Source organism: Macrobrachium nipponense, chromosome 9 (assembly GCF_015104395.2).
Source record: "Macrobrachium nipponense isolate FS-2020 chromosome 9, ASM1510439v2, whole genome shotgun sequence".
Classification (NCBI taxonomy): domain Eukaryota; kingdom Metazoa; phylum Arthropoda; class Malacostraca; order Decapoda; family Palaemonidae; genus Macrobrachium; species Macrobrachium nipponense.
Window position 1 is genome coordinate 57147312 of NC_061110.1, and position 23045 is coordinate 57170356.

The 23045-nt window shown below is 43.6% G+C and overlaps 1 protein-coding gene across 1 annotated transcript in view; it reads right to left on the reverse strand.

The window, feature by feature from the left end:
• Nucleotides 1-23045, reverse strand: part of LOC135218331 (3'-5' RNA helicase YTHDC2-like) — a 789914-nt gene that overhangs the window by 713915 nt on the left and 52954 nt on the right. Inside the window, 1 exon segment of the mRNA XM_064254560.1 lies at nt 2880-2970. Coding sequence (XP_064110630.1) covers nt 2880-2970 — 91 coding nt within the window.

Sequence of the window (23045 nt, forward strand, 5' to 3'; positions counted from 1 at the left end):
TGGGGCCAATTCTCTGTTACTATTTCACGGAGCGACACAGGCTAAGCCCAGAAAAGGGATTTTGACAAAGGAAAAATCTATTTCTGGGCGGTGACCTGTGTCGCCCAGTGAAACCCACCCTCTATTTCTACACCTTATCTGGCCCAAGCTTGGGTGCTATCTACAGGAATGATAAACAAAGCGCTAGTTGTAGCAGTAGCGGGTAGCGGGGCTTGGAACGGCTCCTCTGTAGATGAGGGATATTGAGAAAGGAAGAGACTTAATGGCAGGGGGACCTCTGGTAGTGGTTTCACTCGCCCCAGATACCATACCAACACCTTAGATAAAGGTGAGCGAGCCGGACTATTCTGGCATTACCATATAGCTTTTTTCTCTGGTATTTATAGCAATATTTATACCTTAGAAATGAGTGCTAAAGGAACCATTTCACTGGGCGACACAGGTCACCGCCCAAAAATAGATTTTTCCTTTGTCAAAATCCCTTTTATAGTCATACTTATTGTTAAAATTCACAAGTTGAACTACAAAACATTATTATATTTTGATTGTTATGTACATCCATATTTTTTGCGCTTTACGGAATGTTTGTTTTGAAAATAATAGCTATTAGTGAACATATGGTATTAATTATCCCACTATTTTATTATAGGTGATCTTAATTATCTCACATTCATTTAACAGTATTATATTAATATTTATTTAAATAAACTGTAAGTAATAAATAACAATAATGAAAAACATAAAGGGAAAAAATGTTTTTGCTGCAGTAATGCTGTTTGTTTGATTATGCATCTGACCTCACATTTCCAAAATCTGAAAAATTCCAAAAACCGAAAAATCGGATAAAAGAATGTGTGTACTGCACATTTTTTAAAACATTATGTACACACACACAATGTCTACACATTAACTGATACCCGTTGGTGAAAGACTCAAATTACAGTATTTATTCCTGAGAGAGAGAGAGAGAGAGAGAGAGAGAGAGAGAGAGAGAGAGAGAGAGAGAGAGAGAGAGAGAGAGAGAGAGAATGATTTAAGATTCCAAGCATGGTATTTTTACAATTATTTTATTATCTTGGGATTCTTTTTTAATCTTGAGATCTTCTATTCAATTCTCGGGATTAGTAAGAAAATTACCTTAACTTGACTAGCAGCAGCACACATCTGAATGACTCGGCTATTAGCACTCTAAACCAACCTTATGAATTGACGCTCTCGGAAAAGGAACTCACATAATACATGAGATACATGACAAAACCACTGTTTATTGGTGAAAATTTGGGGGTTGCATGATATGCGAGATCGCACGTTACTCGAGTATATACGGTAATTATAATAGCAAAAGGAAAACAGGAAAGAATGGTTAATCTCACGACAGGAGCAGGCAGAGAGAATGTCTGCACACAACGGCGGTTGAAAGCAAAGTGGAATGTTCATGTCCAGTCGGGGGCGGGACTCTTGACTATCGGACAAGCAGTTACTGCCTAACTACCTTGTTATAGAATCTTACGACTGAGTTTCAGCTGGCACTGAAATTAATTCCTTATGTAAAGAACCGGTGGTTTGTATAACGTGTAAGAACAATTGCATTTTCTTATACGGATCAACGTTTACTAACTACCCTGTAACTACGAAAGTAAGAGGAATTTTGACGAAATATTCTGTATACGCATTCTCCATTGCCATATGATGGTCCTTGAATTTTATCATGACTTTGTGTTTTTTGCCCTATACCCCCATATATAGGGGTACCAGCCAGCCCCCTTAAGGGGCATCAGTCCATCGAGATCACACCCAGCACTAAGGGCATGGCTTGACACAAGAATTTTCCCTTGCTCGACCACGCCAGGTACTCTAGTTTTACAAGTGGAGTGGCATGCCATCCGACTCCATCCTCCATCAAGTTAAGAGAGCAGGAATTCAATAATCCAATACTAGTACTATGCCAAGGACATCAATGAAAGAGGAAGAAGTGAAGGGGAAAATTTATAAGAGGATGAGGAGTAAAAGAGTTAGTCGTAATGTTCAGGTAAAGCCACAGCAGTGACAGTAGGCGTAAAAGAGCATACTCTCCCTGCAGTGGATCCCTAAGCCCACCCCACTTTGTCAAGGGGTTGGGATCAAGGGGACTACGTACTTCACTACTACTGTACTAAGCAAATCTAATTAATTATCGAAATGATACAGAACGTAAAAAAAATATGCAAAAATCACTGATTCAGTTACAATTAGTACTTGCCAACTAGAAGCGTAGCATAGAAGCCAAACTTGTATCATTTATGGGGATAAATGACTGAAAAGGCAGTCAAATACTGAATTAAATATAGGATAAATGGATTAATGAGTTAAAGTACTGACAGAAGGAAAAGTCTGGAAAATTTTCTCAGTTGCTGACAATGCGGCAGATACATGATTGAGTGACCAGCCCGAGAAGAGTCTACTTAGGACTCAGAATCCTGGAGAAACTAAGCCCTATTATTAATAATAATAATAATAATAATAATAATAATAATAATAATAATAATAATAATAATAATAATAATAATAATAATAATAATAATAATAATAACATGATTGAGTGCAGTGGGTGTTTGATGGGTACCTAAGGCTCCAGGTGGTCTATTAAAAATCTGTCTGTTTGCCAAAGAGTGCAGTGTCTCAGAATATTCAAAGACTACACATGTGGGTTTGTATAAGTTATGGGGGTTGAGATAAAAATGTATTCAAAATCATAAAAAAATGTATAGTTATGTATAAGTGATGGGGGTTGAGATAAAAATATGTTAAACATCCCAAAAAACACTAAAAATATGTTAAACATCACAAAAAATACTAACAAAATGATTAAAAACAGATATACGTATCTTCATGAACCTTACCCTCTACTTTTACTTTTGAAGCCCATTTGCTGGGATACAAAATGTATATACTTCCTTTCCTCTGATGTAAGGGATGAAGGCAGCTCCAATTCTATAAATAATATATAAGATATATTAACATTAATTATATTTTGAGCTGGCAACTTCTATCATTACTTTGATAAAGGGCTACAATATGCTACTTAAAACTAAGAAGTGTCAATAAGTACAAGTATCCCACTTCAGGAACGCATCATATAAGAAAAACATCATCAACCATTAAAGTCCAAGTAGCACCTTAACTACAGACTTTTGGAGGTCTGGCTTCCTGATAAGGGCCACACCACACACTAGCAAGTAACAAAGGGCCTATACATATTATAACCTGCACCTGAATATTTCTAGACCTCTTACAACTAACAGAAGTTCCACACAGTTTCTAATTTAAATTATTGGTACATGTACTTTACACCTAACATTCAATTCAAGTCATTTATCTAAGCAAGTACTACATTACATCTAAAATGGCAGCACAGTACAACAACAAAAAATATACATAACAAGGTAGCTGATACGCACAGAAGTTGAGGTGTTACTATGGGAGGCTTTTGTGCATGTACATAACCATTGTAATTTAAAACCCTATATTTTTATTAATTGTTATCTTTTGTATGTAATCTAAGAATATAGCTAAGCATAAAATTCTTTTTAATATTAAAAAAAAAATTTGGCGGTGATGTAGTACCACAATGTTCTTTATTCATAAAAATCAATTACAGTCATCAATTCTCAAATGTCTTGGATACACATTGCTGTGAAATGGCCTACATTACTAATTTGCAGCACACGTACAATTCAGCCCACTATTCCATAAAACCTCAAGACTATGTCCCTATTACATGGCAGCACCCATTGGTCACTGAAAACCACATATCAGTTCCATGATAGCTTCATACCTTTGCCTTCAAAAATGTGAATGTATTTCCGAGCTTTTGGTTTTCCTTGATTCTTATAATCTCTCTCTGGTCTTTATATGTTACCTACATTTATTGGTCTCAAGTTGGCTTTGGTGCTTAGGAATGGATCACTACTTAGATCCTCCAATCTTTGCTTGAAGTTGAGGTGGAGACTATGGTGGGCAGGTTTTAGGTCGATAACAATGACAAGCTTGTTCACCAAGCAATGCCTAAGACCTCATGGTCTTAGTGTGGCACTGTGGCCTGACCCTTAGGTCAGGCTAACCCTTCCTCTTCAGGTCTGCTCTGGTAGCAAAAGGGGTGCAGCTCCCTCGTGGTCTAGGAAGGGGGCCAAGGGAAAGAAGAATGGAGGACAACACTAGGGGCGGTGATCCTCCCTGCTTGCCACTGATGGTGTGGGGGGGGGGGGGGGGGGGGGGGAGGGGGGGGGGGGCTGACAAATCATTTGGCAACTTGACAATAACATGGAGCAGAGACCTGGGTAGTGGATGTCCTTCAGCTAGGATATCTACTACCCTTCAAGTGTCTGCCACCCGTCACTCTTGATCTGGTCCAATTCCAAATGTACGTTCCCAGCTCACAAAATGATCTCGCTCTTTGGGAAGAAGTGAATGCGATATCCTGGAAACGTGCCTTGGAAGTTGTGAAAGACCAGTTTCAAGGGTTTTACAACTGTCTCCTCCTGGTAGAGAAGGTGACAGGCAGTTGGAGGCCAGTCACTGACCTTTCTCCATTGAACAGGTTTGTTTGCTAGACCTGGTTGAAGATGGCTGTTTGCTTAGTTCTCGGTTACAGTAGAAAGGAGATCAGTACTTTTCTATGTCCAGCATGTGAGGCTCGCTACCTGCCTCTCTGCCCTACCAGAGAGAAAGGTAAAAGAGAAAAGGGAGGAGATCTGTAACACACACACACACACACACACACACACACACACACACACACTCTTAAATAACATATTAGATATGAAGCTATCTGTATCCTAAAGGGAGCTGGGCGAGCACTTGTTGGGCAGCCACCACAGGGCAAGGAAAACATGTCCAAGGACTTCTGGGCAATGTCCTTAAGGTAAAATGAGGTAAATGTGATATGGCACGACAACACACCTGATCATATTACCTGTTGCACTAAGTTTCTTTCATAATGCCAGGGACAGGGCGATACCCCTAACCTCATGAGCTCTCACCCAGGCTGAACTAGTTTTCCTTGTCAGACAAAGAGTATACCCATTTGTTTCATAAAGCCAGAAAGAGATCATGTTCTTGGACACTTCTTTCTTTGCCAAGCCAATATATTAACAAAGAGGCATTGACCATTAGGCTTGAGACGTTGAGTTCTCTTGAAGTAGAACTGCAGCCCCCTAACTCGACAAAGTAGCACCTTGTCCCAATCACTATCAACAAAGTCCTCCGAAGAGGGGATCAAAAAGGGCTCAACTCTAGTTTCAGGACCAAAGGATTCTGAGCTTTCACTATGAATTACAGGACAAACTTGAGCATAACAGATCCCCAACCCCCTGATTCCTTAACATTGAAGGAAAGGCCATGAAGCTTGCCTATTCTCTTTGCCGAAGCCAAGGCAAGCAAGAAAACATAGTCAGCTCCCCTGTTGGATGACTAGCTCTGCAGCTTGTAGAGTAAGTTAGGCTCCTCAAAACAAGTCACATCCCACTCAGGGGCCTAAGTTCCTTGGGTGGCAAGACTGGTCAAAACTTTTTAGAAGCATAGAGATCTTACAAAAAGATGAGAGACTGACTCCTTCCAAGTGAAGGACCTGGCCAAGGAAGGCTCCATAACCCCTTAATGGCCAAAACAGAGAAAAGTTTCTATTGGCAAAGGAAAATATGAAAGTCTGCTACCTGCTTAAGAGATACTGGAGAAATATGACATTTTTTAAAGTAAAATGTATTTTGCCCTAACCATACAAACCTGGAGTCCTTTACTTAGGATAGATTGCAGCGCAGCTGAAACTACCGGCTAATACATTCTTTTATATACCAAAGTAGTAACTACCAGGCCAGTAGTTACCTGCCCGGCGGTGGGGAAGCACCCCACCAGCTCACTGAGTCGTCACTTTGATTACAGCCAGGACTTTGATGATGACCCCTGAATCAAGGGGGTGGGTGTTTGGTGGGACCATACAATTAAAGGACTCTAGGTTTGTATGGTAAGGGAATAATACATTTTACTTTAAAAAATGTCATTTGGTCCTACACCGTATACAAACCTTCCGTCCTTACTTAGGAGACTCATCCTAAGGTAGGGATGAAAGTCCCGTCTCGCTGGCTGAGAATGGAACCCGGGATGCCAGGACCTGGGCTTATAGCTCGGGTCGTGGATCCTCCACCCCGTGAGGCATGGTAAATGCGACCTGATGGCTGACGGCCTGGGTATCAAAGGCGTGAGTGTAGAACTATCTCTGGCAACCAAAACCAGGCTATATAACTATAATAGGTTTGTTGGGTTGCAGCACACTCCCCCTCGGAAAGGAGCGTGGAGACTGACTTCTGTGTGTCTACAGAAAAACCACTAGTCGGACATGTAATGCTTACCAGTATCGAAATGGGTCACGGAAAACGGGTTTCGATGCTGTGGCCCCAAGTAAGGGGAAAAGGTGAAGAGAAAATAGGTCAGTCATACTCTCACATTCACCCCCAGCCTGATACGGATCCTCAATCCTCGATTCGATACTTACGACCTCTGAGGGCACGGAGGCAGCTAAACCACTTGCTGAGTGGCTACCACAGGACCAAGGTCAGTTGTGTCAAGGTACCTATGGGTACAGTCTTTAAGGTAGAACCTGGTGAAGGTGGAAGGGCGAGACCATGTGCCAGCTTCCATCACCTGTGTAACAGAGAGGTTCTTCTTGAAGGCAAGAGATGTGCTCATTCCACGCACATCATGAGCCTTCACTTGACTGGTGCCAGCAAGTGGAGAAGAGGGAGGGGAGAGGGTATGGGAAATCACTTCTCGAATCCAATGTGAAATGGTATTCCTTGTAATCCTCTTCTTTGACAGGCCCGTACTTACAAAAGGGATTTTGACAAAGGAAAAACCTATTTCTGGGAAAGGACCTGTGTCGCCCAGTGAAATACTTCCTTTAGTGGATATTTCTAAGGTAAAATATTGCTATAATTACCAGAGAAAAACTAAAATAGTAATGCCAGAATAGACTGGCTCGCTCACCTTTAATAAAGGTGTTGGTATGGTATCTTGGGGCGAGTGGAAACCAATACCAGAGGTCCCTTGCCATTTAGGTTCTCCCTTCCTCAATATCCCTCGTCTACAGAGGAGCCAATGCAAGGCCCCGCTACCCACCACCACTACGACTAGCGCCTTTGTTTTCATTCCTGTAGATAGTACCCAAGCTGGGCCAAAAGAGGGTGTGGAAAGAAAAGTCAGGTGGGATTTCACTGGGCGACACACGTCCTTGCCCAGAAATAGATTTTTCCTTTGTCAAAATCCCTTTTGTGGGCTCAGCCTGTGTCGCTCCGTGAAATAGTGCCAGAGAATTGGCTCCACCAGCTTGGAAAAAATGTATAGTCAATAAATTACAGGTGAATTAAAACTCAATTAGAGTTAAATACTATAATGTAAGTAATAATAGATCACAATAAATAACAAAATACAAGAGTTCTAGAGTTTCAATGATCCTTAAAACTAACTTATCTACAAAGTGAGGTTAAATAACCCACAGAGATCCAAATAACACACACTAGTAACAAACCATCACAATGGAAATTAGACCCAGATACAATTATATATATACAATACAAATGATACATATATACAGAAAGTGCTATCCAAGGTAAATTATGAACCCGGTAACGACCGAGCTACGGCAAGAATGCTAGTGAGGCAGGTAGGAGAGAGAGGAATGTAAGAGAGATATAGGCTATATAACTACTTATTATTAATTATGCAATGTCAGGGGAAACTGTGTTTCCGGCTGCCACTGCTGGAAATTCAAGGGCCTCTAAAGACTTCAAGTAGTGGCGCTTAAATACTGTCGGAGATTTCCAGCCTGTGTACTTCTTAAGATTGTCAAAATTCATACGTTGAAAATAATTAATGGAGGTGGCCACTGCCCTAACATCATGCGCCCTCGGAAAGGATTCCGGGTTAGCTTGTTTTATGAAATACAAAATTTGTTGTCTAATCCCTTTTAGGGAAATAGTTCCGCCTTTTTCCCTAATGAACAAGGGGCCTGAAGATATCAGGGCAGTCCTGTTTAAATATGCTCTTAGAGAATTAACTGGACATAGGGATGGGTCCTGAGGAAGTGGGACAATCTTCCATGGGGCCCATTTATCTTGTAGGTCCTAATTTTTTGCTAGAAATTGACGATCTGGTGATAGTAGTAGTTCTCCTGTAGGGAGAAATTCAATATGATCTGATTCCCTAGAGAGGGCCGACAGTTCAGAGATTCTGGCGCCTGAGGCTAAACTTATTAGGAATAATGTTTTCCTTAAGAGGGTTATATAGTTAGTTACATGAGTCATTATTAGTGTCAGAAGTCAATTTAAGGACATCGTTTAGAAACCATGAGACCGTCCTGGGTCTCTCACATGGTCTGAGTCTTGCACAAGCTCTTGGAATGGATGAAAAGTACGAATTTGTTAGATCTATATTGAAACCAAATTGGAAGATGATCTTAAGAGCTGATTTGGTAGTAGTAATTGTACTAGCTGCTAGACCTTTCTCGAACAAGGTTCTGAAAAAGGTTATTGCCAGATTCGTGGCATGGTTTGTGCATCCGTGTCTTTAAAAAATATAGCTATTTCTTACTGCTTGAGTCATATTGACACAAGGTCGATTCTCGCTTGTCAGATTCTAAGAACAGGATGTTCTGAGGATCTATGTTAGCATCTTTCTGAGCTGCAAACTTCATAAAGTCCATAAAGTTAGGGCTTTCTGATTTCCTGAGGAAGTGGACACAGTCCGCGTTTGAACCAACTGCGTCAGTTTGGGATTGGGAATCCGTTGAGGCCGGAGTCCTAATTCCAATAGTAGAGGGAACCAATTGCTCTTGGGCCAATTGGGGGCTACTAGTGCAACGTGACCCTTGAACGTCCTGAGCTTGTTCAGGACTTTCAGAAGCAGATTCACTGGAGGAAAAAGGTAAATTCTCTTCCATACATTCCAATCTAGTATAGCCATAGCGTCCGTGGCGTAGGCCAGAGGGTCCAGGTTGGGAGCCACATAACAAGGGAGTCTGTGGTTCGACTCTGTGGCAAAGAGATCCACCGGAAGTCCTGGCACCTGTTGACAGATCCATCTGAATGACTCCTTGTCCAATGTCCACTCCGATTCTAGAGGGACGGATCGTGATAGGGCGTCTGCCACCACGTTCCTGACTCCTGCTAGGTGAGTGGCTGACAGGTGCCATTTGTTCTTGTCTGCTAAGGCAAATATGGCTATCATGACATGGTTCACGTGGCTCGATTTGGAGCCACCCCTGTTTATGCAGTGGACTACTACCGCACTGTCCAATACCAACTTGATATGAGACATCTTGGCTGGTCGTAGCCTTTTCAGGGTGAGAAACACTGCCATAGCTTCCAGTACATTGATGTGTAGCTGGCGGAATGTTAGAGACCAGGTTAGCTGTACCTTTTTGTACTGTGAGTACCCAGCCCAGCCGCTTAGAGAGACGTCTGTGTGGACTACTAGGGCCGTCGGAGGAAACTGCAAGGGTATTGTCTTTGACAGATTCTTGATTTCCGTCCAAGGGAGTCTCTTGCGTAAGATCGCTGGAATGGGAGCCATTTTTTCCCGGGATCTCCAATTTGCTTTTGAGCACCAAACCTGGTTTATATCCTTAGTATGGCTTTCAGCAGAACGTCCGTTACTGATGCAAATTGAAATGATCCTAGGATTCTTTCCTGGTTCCTCCGGGACGTCTGCTTGTTTTTGAGAAATTGCCTTGTGGCCTTGGCTATTTCTCTTCTCTTCAACGGCGGAATTGATAGAGTGTGAGAGTTCAAGTCCCATTGGATTCCTAGCCACTGGAAACGTGACTCCGGTGTTAGCCGAGACTTGGTTTTGTTTATTTGGAACCCTAAATGTTCCAGAAACTGAATTACCTTGACCGTCGCCTTGTGGCATTCTTCAACAGTTGTGGCCCATATGAGCCAATCGTCCAGATAGGCAACTAACATTATTCCCTGAGATCTCAACTCCTGTACTACTGTTTCCGCCAACTTGGTGAATATTCTGGGCGCTATGTTGCGCGCGAATGGCATTACTCTGAAGGAGTAAGCCTTCTTTCCTAGTTTGAAGCCTAGGAATGGACGGAAGTGTCTTGCTATTGGGACATGATAGTAGGCATCTGTAAGATCTATAGAGGTGGTGACTGCCCCACGGGGAAGTAAGGTCCACACCTGTGAAACGGTCAGCATTCGAAACTTGTCGCAATGAATGAATGAGTTTAGATGGGACAAGTCTAGAATTATTCTTAATTTGTTTGAGTCTTTCTTTGGCACGCTGAACAAACGCCCTTGAAACTTTAAGTTTCTGACTCTTGATACTACCCTCTTTTGAAGAAGTTCTTGGGTATACTCTACCAACTCCGCTGTTGGTTTTTGGTAAAAGGTATTGGATGGAGGAGGACCTTGAAGCCAACTCCACCCCAGACCTTTGGTCACAATGCTCTGTGCCCAATTGCTGAACCCCAACTGATGCCAGTACAGGTACAGCCTCCCTCCTACCTGGGGATTCTCACTGGCTTGCTGACGGGCGACCACCTCGTGCTCCCCGAAAGCCCTTGCCCCGGTTGGTGGCTCTTCTGGCGCCCCGGTGACAGGAGGGACCCCTAGCTCTGCTGCCTTTAGCGAACCTATTGAACAGTTGAAAGGACTGCGATTCATAGGTCGCATTAAAGGCCGGAGAAACTGCAAAAGAGGTCGAAGCCTGGGCTTGTGCTGGTTGGGTCAACAGCACAAACTGCTGTTGCAGCTGTGCCTTGGATGTTGACGGTTGAGGTACTTGGGTACCGCCTGCATTAGTCTGTTGGGGAGCCTGGAAGGGCTGGAACTTCCTAGGTCTCTTTTTTTGATTTGGGATTTGATCCAGTAGACTCGGGCTTGCGTTTGGGCATGAGTCCCTAACGAATCTTCAGACTCTGGTTTACCCTAGCCGCTTCGAACAGAACCTCATTCACAGCGGTGGTGGGGAAGAGGTCCGTGCCCCATATGGATGAGGCGATCAATTTGTTCGGTTCATGGCGGATAGTAGCTTCTGCCAGAACATGCTTCCGAGTTACGCCGCGCTACCATAAAATCATGCAAGTCGCACTGCATTGTATGCAGTAGTGACTTAGTCATGATTTTAAATAGCGTCTCTTGTCCATAGATAAGAGATGCCATTTCGGTCATCGTTAGCGAACTGAGGGACCTGCTGAGCCTCATCCTAGCATCGTATTCCACTTGGATTAGGGCATTTGACAGTCTAGGCAACCTCTCGCTGAACAGCGTGTTACCGCAGTCCGCATGAGTTTGCCTACTGAAAAAGTGGCAGGAGCATCAGAGTAGAACTCTGAACCGGGGAGCAGAAGGGAAGTCGGTTCTGTCTCCCGGAGCCGAGGCATAGGCTCATCTTTCAGGACTGCCTGGGCTGTTGCCTCTGACACCTTTGCGATGAATGGCAACGGAGTGTCCTCATTTACTGAGAACATTGTAAATGGGCTCTTGAATGCAGTAACTTTCGTATTTACGCATTCCCATTCATCAAGATTCCGGCGCCAAGCTTGTTGAGCTTGGTCCCGGGGGAGGATTACTGTTTCCTTCGGGACTTTATCCTCCCTGCTCATGGCGGCATCCGTTGAACGGACATAGCCAAAGAAAGGGGGTTGGAGTCCCTCAGGGTAGAACTCGAAGTCCTCAAGCCTTCGAGTTCCACAACCCTCAATGGTTAGCATGCCTTCTGTGAAGGGGGCGTGAGCTGCTACCCTCCATGGGTTGTTCGGTTTGAACGGAGGGAGGTTGGATGAGTCCGGCATCAGCAAAGCCTGAGTTGCCTGGCCGGGCTGTGCTTGCCCTGCTGCCATACTTTCTCGGAGACCGGACATCATGTTCTCCTGGGCTACTATCCTCTCCGACAAGGATTGGATAGTTTGTCACGGAGCTTCCAGCGTAGTTGACAGCTGGGTCAGCATTTCCTGGAACTTGGTCTGGACCAAGTCCCCAACCATGTTGCCCCTCCGCTGCATGATATTGTCTGAGAAAGTATCAGGGTCAAAGGAGGAAGGCTGAGCCTTCTCCTTGGGAACCTTGGTCCTCGATCCCTTTGGTGGGAGAGTGACTTTTGGCTTGACTGCCCCGGGATTATGAGCCGGTGGCGTAATGGCAAGTTTGGTTCCTGACCTCTTCGGCAGGGACTTCTGCTTAGACTTGAAGTCTTTCTTACTTTTAATTTTAGGGACCGCCGACAAGGACTTCGGTCTAACCGACAGCGGTCTATCGGCGAACCCCTGGAAGGAAGTAGTAGTAGAAGGAGAAGAAGACAAAGATGGACTCATGGAAAACCCTTGAGGCCCTAGTAAACCTGCCTTGCTACCATTCTTACCGTTGCCCATGTCATCTATAGCCATGGGCTCGCGGTCCAGGTCGAGGGCTGCTACTTCCCCCGCTACTCCTTCTGCAATGCCTTCCTCTTTAAGAGCTGCAACTGCCTCCTGGATCCTGGCGATCAGAGGAGCGGCCACTTCCGGATCCACCACAGATACCTTCTTCACCCCTGGGAAGAAGGTATCCTGGGCCAGGATGTAAGGTTGGCCCTTGGCGGAGTTGCGCCCAAAACCGCCAACCCATATCTTCAGGGTGGATAAGGCGGCTCCCCGGACTGCTTGCGCTCCCTGTAAGCAGAGCTATTATTAATACTTAACACTAGAAATAGACTTAACCTAGTATCAAAGTGTACATTATAGTACAGTAGTACCTCGAGATACGAAATTAATCCGTTCCGAGGCACCCTTCGTATCATGAGGTTTTCGTATCTTGGACAACATTTTACATGTAAAATGGCTAATCCGTTCCAAGCCCTCCAAAAACACCCCAGTAAATTATATTTCCAGGCCTAAAACACATGTTCTAGGGTTACGACGCCGATCCGACAGAAGAAATATGACTCCAAAAAGGCAAAATACTGTACATACTTGAGTAATATTCAACTGCTGCATGTAATGTTCAACCCCATTTTCACTGCATATATTAGGACTTTAGCATATGTCCCTTAGCAATAAGCCTAGCCTATGTTAGCGGTTGCTACTGTAGCCTAGTCTACGATTCTGACATCTAAACCTAAGAGCTAAAAGCTTAGAATATGCCAATAAAAATGATATTGTTATGATACAATAAAGTTTGTTCATACTTACCTGGCAGATATATATATAGCTGTATTTTCTGAAGTCCGACAGAATTTTAAAAACTTCCGACACACGCAGTGGTCGGCCAGGTGGTTAGTACCCATTCCCGCCGCTGGGAGGCGGGTATCAGGAACCATTCCCATTTTCTATTCATAATTTTTATTTCCACTGTCCCCTGAGGGGAGGTGGGTGGGTACTTGATTATATATATCTGCCAGGTAAGTATGAACAAACTTTATTGTATCATAACAATATCATTTTGTTCATGAAACTTACCTGTCAGATATATATATAGCTGAATCCCACCTTTGGAGGTGGGAAGGGACAGAATAGAAGGATTTTAGGAAACAAATGCATGCAGATGATTTACATCTTGGTTCCACCTGTTAGCATAGCTGGCTTCGTGGTTACTGCCACGTAAGTCTGCTTGTGCTACTAGAGTTGCCAGCGAGGTAGAGACCTATATAGCTGGTGCACTCCAGATGATCTGTCAACAGGGGCGAGACCACGACGTGACTAGACCATATTGACCATACCATGAGGGCTAAGAAGTTAAACATAAATCTATATATATATTATTATATATTAATATATATATATATATATATATATAGATATACTAATATCTATGATATATAATATATATATATCACCACCTGACCAACCTCCTAGCCAAAGTTAAGGTGTTTTAACTAAGGCTTAAGAGTTAAGAAGTCGGCGTTGTCGGCGACTCATCAACTAAATTAAGAGCTCTTCCTAACCATTTTCTACAGGATAGGATGAGTGGTACTTCTTGCCCCCAAGATTGTGTCTGCAGACACGTATGGCCCTAGCGAGCAGCAGATCTCATATGCCATCTTCACATCTCGCAGGGAGTGTGAAGTGAACACAGAGTTGCTTCGCTAAAACATGGTACTCAGGATGTTACTGAGTGCCATGCTCTGTTGAAATGCTTCCGAGGCCGCGCCCTCACCTCGTGAGCATTTAGATAAAAAGATTTCAAATCTTTGTGCAAACACAATGAAGGAGCATTTTTGAAAGAACTCCTTAACACTAAAGCCAGGGTGTTCTTCGATATGGGCAAGTCTGGTCTTTTTCGGAACACTGCAGATTGCCCGAATGACTTCGACTTTCTTGAGTTTTATGTAGATAAAACTTGAGAGACCCGACAGGGCACAGGACTCTCTCTGGCTCCTGCCCACTAACTTGTGCCATCCTTGCTTCCAAGCTCCTGGCCCAAGGACAAAACGGGTTTCCATTCTTAGGCCACAACGGAAGGCTTAGAGAGCACACCGCCTTGTCTTCTCTAAAGCCAAAACTTGTGACGATGGCTTAAAATTTCACTAACCCTCTTTGTCGTATCTAGGGTGGTTAGAAGAAGGCCTTCCTGATCACATGCAAAAAGTTAACAGGTAGGAGAGGTTCGAATGCTTTAACATCAAGAACTTCAGGACTACGTCTAAGTTCCATATTGAAAGCTTCGATCTGGACATGCACAGTCAGTCCGTCTGTACTAAAGTCAGGTGAACGACCAGTTGACCAGTCAGACGAATCAAGGACAGCAAGGCTGTACCCTGAAGACTATAAGGCACTATTCTTCGCTGAAGAATGAGTGTCTGGACTGCCTGGGCGATTCAATCTAAGCAAACCTTGGGGGTGTATCAACGCAACCCAAACTTCGTCAGCGAATCAACTCTGACTCGAGCTTCTGGTGCCAGGAGAAAGGAGCGAGGAGCAAAAAGGCGATTCAGTCCCGAAGGAAGAATGCCTGACAGTCCAACCTGGTCTGATGTTACACGATCATCGGGGGTGTATAAACGCAACTGACTTCGTCAACAAGAAACTCAGGGCTACTATATGTCGCCTGATCTCGCACGAGTGGTCTGACTCCGAGAAAACAGGTGAGACAAAAAGTAGATGGTGAGCGAGTTTCGAGATTCCACAGAACTCAAAGATCGTGAAAGGCTTTGTTGTTTGACAGACGCAAATCTCTGAGCCCAAAGGCCGTCAACAACATATTTGCATATTCTTTAATAGTTGTAACTGCCAGCTTATCCCATTCTTCAGACGGAAAAGGAAGACGGTAATCTTATTCCTGTCAACCTCTCGATAGTCTGACGTAGTCAGACTCAGAGCGGAGAGGTTATATAGGTACCTTTCGAGTTAGAGTAGACCGACTCTCTCGGAAAAGGTCCTTGGAAAGTGAACTAGGAAGTATGTGACCTCTGTGAATCCAGGATTCTGAAGGCCAACATGGGGCGATCAGCGTCATTGTCGCTCCCTGTGACGTCATAAATCCTCTTATTACATTTCCTAAGCGATTGAAAAAGGGGAAAAAGAGACTAAACATCCATCCCCGTTCAATATCATAGGATGGCGTTTAATGGTACCGATCCCGGATCGAGAATAAGGGAGCAGAGAAGAAGCCGCCTCTTCGTCCTCAACATATCGAAGAGAAGAATGAAAGGGCATCCCTAAAGTCTACACAACTCTCAACTTACTTCTAAAGAAAGATTCCACTCGGAAGTGAATAGTTGCTGCCGTCGATCGAGACGATTCGTACGGACTTTTGCAATCCTGTAACGAACCTGTAGAGGATCGTTACATTTTATTTTACGCCTATTGTTATAATAGGCTCTTTCTCGTAAACTCGAACAAGGACCGAGAGAAGATACTTCTTAAGATATGAGAGAGCTGTGGAATATCAGAGTTGATCTGGACCACTGGTTCCCAAAAACTCGTTTCGAGGACTGGAGGGACTACCGAATCGCTTTTACTTCTTTCAGATTAAGATCCAGGACATCTGAAACCCTATCCAGTTGTCCGGCACCTTCTTTCTATCACCTCAGGTGATAGACGCACTGAGAGATGTTCAGAATCATTGCTAGATCTTGAATAATATTTCAGTTCCCGGTAGGAAAAAACTGTGGTCTGAATTGCAGTCTATTCGGGGAAACAAACTTCTTCAGGAAGGAAATATGGTCCCCCAGCAAGCTCATCCATTCCCTCCCCGAGTATGCTTATTTCCCTAAATAAGGCTGCGCTTTGCCTAAGCAGGAGAGCAAATAAAAGTGCAATGTTGCGGTAGACTCGTAGTTCCATACCGTGCGGTAACGAGCACCGAAAGGATTAAGAGATAACTCTGTTGAACATAGTAAGGCAAAACGAATGCAAACGTTTATTCATTCACGTAAGAAATCCCCTCAATCTTAGGCTAAAGTCCGTGATTGTAGGACAGAGATACAGTTAGTCAGTCAATCCCGCAGGAGAGACGTAACCGTCAGCACAGAGATACGGTTAGTCAGTCAATCCCGCAGGAGAGAGAGACGTAACCTACCGCGCATGACAGCGCACGATCTGTTACTGAATACTGGCTCGGTTGGACTGGGAGGACAGACAGCGTGACAGCAGCAGCAAGCAGCTTACGAACGTCGTCTCTTAACTTTATGTCTGGGTTGCCAGCTACCCTATTCTACGAAGAAATAGGTCCGTTATTTTTTGAGCAGAACGACTCTCAAGCTGGTATTTTTAAGCGAAACAGAAAACGCTAAATATATAGATGCGTTTGTGTCGTCAGAACACTACCATACAACGGTAAAAGATAAATCGGAAACTCCTATTAGGCTGCAGGGAGTAACGATTAAATGTCCTTAAAATAGACAACAGACCTCTCGGTTGCCATCCGAAGAGGTAACTACAGCAAGCGTATATGACTTGAACCAACCAGAAGTAAAATAACGCAAGGCAAAAAATGAAATTATATCACAATAAAGTTTGTTCCTACTTACCTGGCAGACATATATATAGCTGAATTCGGAAATACAGCTACATACATATCTGACAGGCAAGTTTCATGAACAAAACTTAAGAGAATCGAAGCAGTCGAAGCAGTCAGCTCAAGCTTCTTATGTTATTGGACATAAGCGTTCATTGACGTAGTCTACAAGTCTATTTCTTGTACGAGTCTGCGAATGACGAATGAGAGCTCTTCCGAATCTTGTCAATAAGAGCTTATTCGCTTACGCAATATCAAGTTAATGAGATGTTTGTCATGAGAACTAACCCATTTACGGGACAAAGATATTTTGTCAAAGAGGGGATACCCACTTACTTGACAAAACGAAAGTATATTGTCAATGGGAAAAGTCACTGAATTGACAAAACGTAATCCAGGGAGTCGAGCATTTAATTTTTCCGATTCCCGTCTCAAACGAGGAAGGGGCAAGAATCCTGTTAAGAGACTGGGCTTACGGCAAGTAGGACGACGATGTTCAATTCGGCAGCGTAGTCCCGACTAGAAACTAACAAAATCTATCATCTGAAAAACCCTTTCAGATGGGCTAAAAAGCTTGGAAAATCATCCTGGGAAGAGGAAGAAACTCTCCAACCAGCTTCCTCTCCCGTATCACAACTAATGCCTGCTAAAGCTTAAAATTATTGGCAGTATGGCAAAGGAAGTCCTGTCTTGCGCGTTTCCTGAAGAGCGTCCTTTTGATGAGTGCCTTTGCAAGAATCCTACTGAACGTTGCCGAGAGTCCTGACGTGCAGGACATCGAGCCTTACATAACCCGTAACTGCCTTATCGCAAAGTCTTGACTGCGGTAGTGGCAACTTAAATTTATTGGCAGAATGGCAAAGGTTGCGGTAGAGCAAACGAGATCTTCCTTAACTCCATCCACCTATGCGAAAAGCAATATTAATTGACAGAGACCTCTTGAATTCACGAAACCCGATGTCTTGCTGGGTTTCGAAGAAGAAGTTGTCTGTTCACTTTAAGCTTCCTCCGAAGCACTACCTACTTCACATTCTTTGCAGGTGAGGTAGAAGGTATCACCGAAGGTAGAGGTAAAAATTCTTTAGGCCCAAATCTGAAACAAGAGCTTGAAGAGTTCAACAGAAACGTTCAGCCAGGCGACACACCTGGCGTGCGCTGGTGCACGCTCGGCGTCCACTGGAGCGCGCTCGGCGTCCACTGGAGCGCGCTTGGCGTGCACCCGCGCGCGCCTGGAGTCCATCCGAGCGTCCCAGGCGTCCGCTCTCAAAAGCTTCCTGCTACTATGACTTCTTTTACGTATTTCTCGGTGGAAAGACGGACACGAGTTCAGGCAACGTTCGCCTTCTTACTTCTCACTGAAACGCATAACGAGAGAGAGAGAGGACGTGAAGCGTCCTCTTCTATAAAGCTTCTATTTAGAGGGCGCGAGTCCTTCCGAAAGCTCCAACCCCTGCACGGAGAGGACGATTCGGAGGACGAGAAGCAAACTTTCAGGATTCGTGCACGCGCACGCACTTTGGCAGTCTGGGGATTTTCATCAGAAACTGCCGAAGGCACGCCAGATCGGTGGGGGTTCCTTGTAACCCTCCTTAGGCTTTCGACATGCTCCCTCCCCGGGTCCTGGGAGTCAAGCAGAGGTCCCGGCCTAGAGGCGAAACGAGGCCGATCTGACGCACCCTCCACTACACAAGGGGTATCACTGCACTTCTGCACTTCACTTTTACTCTCTAAAGCAAGCACTTTCGATTCTAAGTTACGAATCGAAAGAGTATAAGAGAAAGGGCAATTCCTCTACAGACACTGCTTAGGGCCCGAAGGCAATACTGCAGGGTTAGGAGTAACAATTACAGAAGTAGCACTTCACAGCAATGAAGAAGAGCGAGCACCTCTCGTAGACATATTCATAGCCCGTAGGCCATACTACAGGGTTAGGCAAAATAAAGTCTACAGGAAGGTTAGCAGGTTCACTACCCTGACTTTTGTTACTGATTAATTGCGTACATACGAATCATAACGTCTTCCTTACGGAATTAGACATGTTTACTGATTAATTGCGTACATAACGAATCATACGTCTTCCTTACGGAATAGACAAAGTCTCACACTCCTTACATGACAAATCTCAACAAAGAAGGAAGACCCATACCCCTCGTACATACCAAGTGCGGATCTACCGAAGCTTTCGGTAGCCACACCCTATCTTTGCAGACAACCCCGTCTGAAACTAGCCTAACTAGATTCAGATATTTTAAGCAAAAATGAATCAAATTCAAATCAATTTAAGATAGCGTATGCCTAGCCACAAATCCAAGTAAATAAATCAAAAGACAATTAGGATACTTAGCGGCAATGAAGTTTCCAAAATCCTAAGACGGAGGTACTGAAAACAGGTGTTTTCAGCACCGGCGACAGAAAAATTATGAATAGAAAAAGGGAATGGTTCCTGATACCCGCCTCCCAGCGGCGGGAATGGGTACTAACCACCTGGCCGACCACTGCGTGTGTCGGAAGTTTTTAAAATTCTGTCGGACTTCAGAAAATACAGCTATATATATATCTGACAGGTAAGTTTCATGAACAAATGTATAAATAATCAGTATGTACTCATTTCAAATAATTATTAATTAATCATTAGCTATAATACACAAACAAACAAACAAAAAACCTTCCAATCGATTGTTTACATTCAGCTCTTACCGTCTTACGAGTACCGAACGAACGCCAAGCAATCACTTTTTCTAGGACACAGTAAGCCATAAATTTTCATTAGTATCTCTCTTCAACTAATGAAACTACCAAACAGTGTAATACCCATTCATTTCTATTCTTTATTCTATCTTTACCTAATGGAGATACCGATTTGTTACTGACAGCTATAATGAAACATATACGTAACGTAATATTAAAACAGAAGAATTCTAAAAAATACGTATTTGTTGGCAGTCTGATTTATTTTATGATATCTAATTCACAATTTTTTTTATTAAATGTACATATTGCATGTACTCATTTCAAATAATTATTAAGTAACCATTAACTATAATAAACAAACAAACAAAAAAGCTTCCCAACTTCTGTTTACATCCTGCACTTACGAGTATCGAACGATCTCCAAGCAATCACTTTACACAGTAAGCCATAAATTTTCATTATTCTCTTCAACTACTGAAACTACCAAACAGTATAATAACCATTCATTTCTATTCTTTATTCTATCTTTACCTAATTTTTTTTTTTTTATTAAATGTGTTACATGAATAAGTTTTTCAATCTACAGCATCCTTTTACCAATAGAATACTTAAAGCACAAGGGGTAGATGCTGACCAATAAGAGAGCAGGATCTTATGGGGTGACTAGCATCAGGAACCAATGGGAGAGAGTTTTAAAATTGTTCTCGGTGGTCCGGGCGAATCTCGGGACTTTACAGCAAGAACCTTTCGTATCTTGAAAACTTTTCGTATGTAGAGCTGTAAAATTTTTCGTATTTGCTTTCGTACCTTGAGTTTTTCGTAAGTTGAGCCTTTTGTATGTTGAGGTACCACTGTATATTGATTCTCATTGTATCATTATGAAGAGGCCGGAGTGTTACATACCCCGGAGGAGGCTTCGTTGATCAAAGCGTAGCAGATGGCGCAGTTCTCATGGTGCCAAACTACGTAGTCCTCCATGCGAACTGAACAGCCAGCATGGGCCTGGCAGACCACGTGCCCACAGGGTTCCTGGAGAACGGCGTTGCACCCATCCTCCAGACAACAGGTAACCTGTAAGTCAAATGATACATGAGTATCATCAACAACCTTTCGGATTAGGTCTGTGGTTGTGTGCGGTATGCTAATGCTGCTGGAGTAACTCCGGTGTCAGCATATATCATGCACGATAACATATCACTCTGTTACTACTAGCTCCGGCGCCCCGTGTATGCTTATAGGAACATCCTAGGCAGATAATGGGAACTAAGAGATTCCACTGTAGCTCCGGCGACACCGGAGCTATAAAAGTGGATTCAAGCTGTTCTCCATATGCTGGAGTGAGGGATAAACCAAGTCAGACACAGGGTGAAGAACAGGTCGTAACAGGGTGGAATGGTAAAGTACCTGGCGGGTAAGGAACATATAATAGAAGGTGGATGTCATGTAATAAAATATGCATGCAACGAAATCCCAAAGATAGGTCGGAGCCTTCACATATCTAATGAAGCAACGCTATCCTGAGGACGGGTCTGGCGTGTGCTGGAGTCCTGAGGCCGCCAAAGCGGGGTGGGGAAGGGTGGGCCTCGTAGATAGTGAGAGGGATACCCTACCTAGTGAGTGGAGGGGTGTCCCACCCTCCCACGCCTGGTGGCCAACCATGGCTTGGTCGAGCGAGGTACCCCCCCCTTCCCACTAACAGTGCAGCAGAGTACGGCAGGCCTGTTCACCGAGTGTGCCCCCAGTGAATCCCCCCCCCCCCCCCCCCCCCCGAAAGGGGACTCTGATGGGAGTCGTCACTCCACCGAAGTGGGTGAGCAAAGGGGGGAGGTGGGGAGAGCTGGGAGGGGTCGGTAGCAGGGTGGCTCGTACGCGATCGGCTGGGGACACTCTCAGCCGGGTGAACAGTCACGCGGTGTGAGAGGCCAGTCGATCTAAGAAGGCCTAGGCCAACTAAGTGCCGGCTATAGGGAGAGCACATAACATAAATATCCTGTCCTAACACAGGGGGAGAAGCGAAATAAAAGAGGAGTGAGAGAGAAAGAGAAGGTCCTTGAGAAACTAGGTTAAGCAAAATCCAATGAAGGAAATGCTAGCCTAGCAACTCGGAGCGGCTTAGCCTAGATGCTGTAACGAATGATCGAGGGGCAAGCGACCAGGGTGGCTCAAGGACGGAGTGCTACGAAGGAACTAGGGTCCTTCGTAAGGCAACAAGACAATAGATCCTATCTTACTGATAAATAAGGGTTGATATATCAACCTCCATGCAAGAAAGGAAAGCGAGTGCCACGACCGAAAGCATGCGGTTTGGAAGTAGGCTATCCCCCATGGACGGACTAAAAAACTTAAACCAACATGGCAAATGCATCTTAAAATAAATATACAGTGGACCCCCCTATTCGCGTTCTCCAGATTCGCGGACTCACACATTCGCGGATTTCTCTCGGGAACATTTCCCTGCATTATTCGCGGTATTTTACTATGGTAAATATCCACAAATTCCTGGTTTTTTTGATGAATTTCATCATAAAATGCACTTTTTGTGATAAAACTATTAAAAAAACCATGTATGAAAATTTTTAGTGGGTTTTTCTTGAGTTTTAACCCTCTTACGCCGATTGGACGTATTAAACGTCGAGTCAAAATGTCTCCCGTATGCAGATTGGACGTATCATACGTCGGCTCAAAAAGTTTTTTTAAAAATTCGCAGAAAAATACTTATAGGCCTACCAGCCGAAAACTTTTGTATCACGCGCCTTGGGGGATGCTGGGAGTTCACGGATCAAGGCGTTGTGTTGTTTACAATCGTTACGCAGGCGCGCAAGCGCGAATTTCTTTCTTATCGCACTAAAAAGTATCAGTGACACATCTCGGAAATTATTCGTCACTTTGATCATAATTTTTGCACCATTTTAAATTATCCTTTACATGAAGTATTATATATGAAAATGTGCGCAATTTCATGTAAATACAACAAAAAAATACTCATGATTGTAGCTTTTATCAGTTTTGAAATATTTTCATATAAATAACGATAAGTGTAAAAATTTCAACCTTCGGTCAACTTTGACTCTACAGAAATGGTCGAGAAACGTAATTGTAAGCTAAAATTCTTATTTTATAGTAATATTCAATCATTTGCCTTCATTTTGCAACAAATTGGACGTCTCTAGCACAATATTTCGATTTATGGTGAATTTATGAAAAAACTTTTTCCTCACGTTCGTGCGATAACTCTTCCGATAAATTTTTTCGTGCGATTGTCCTAATGTTTGCACCCTTTTAAATTTGCCGTTACATAAAGTTTTTATATATGGAAATGTGTGTAATTTCATGCACAATACAACAAAAAACAACCCATGGTTGTAGCTTTTATCAGTTTCGAAA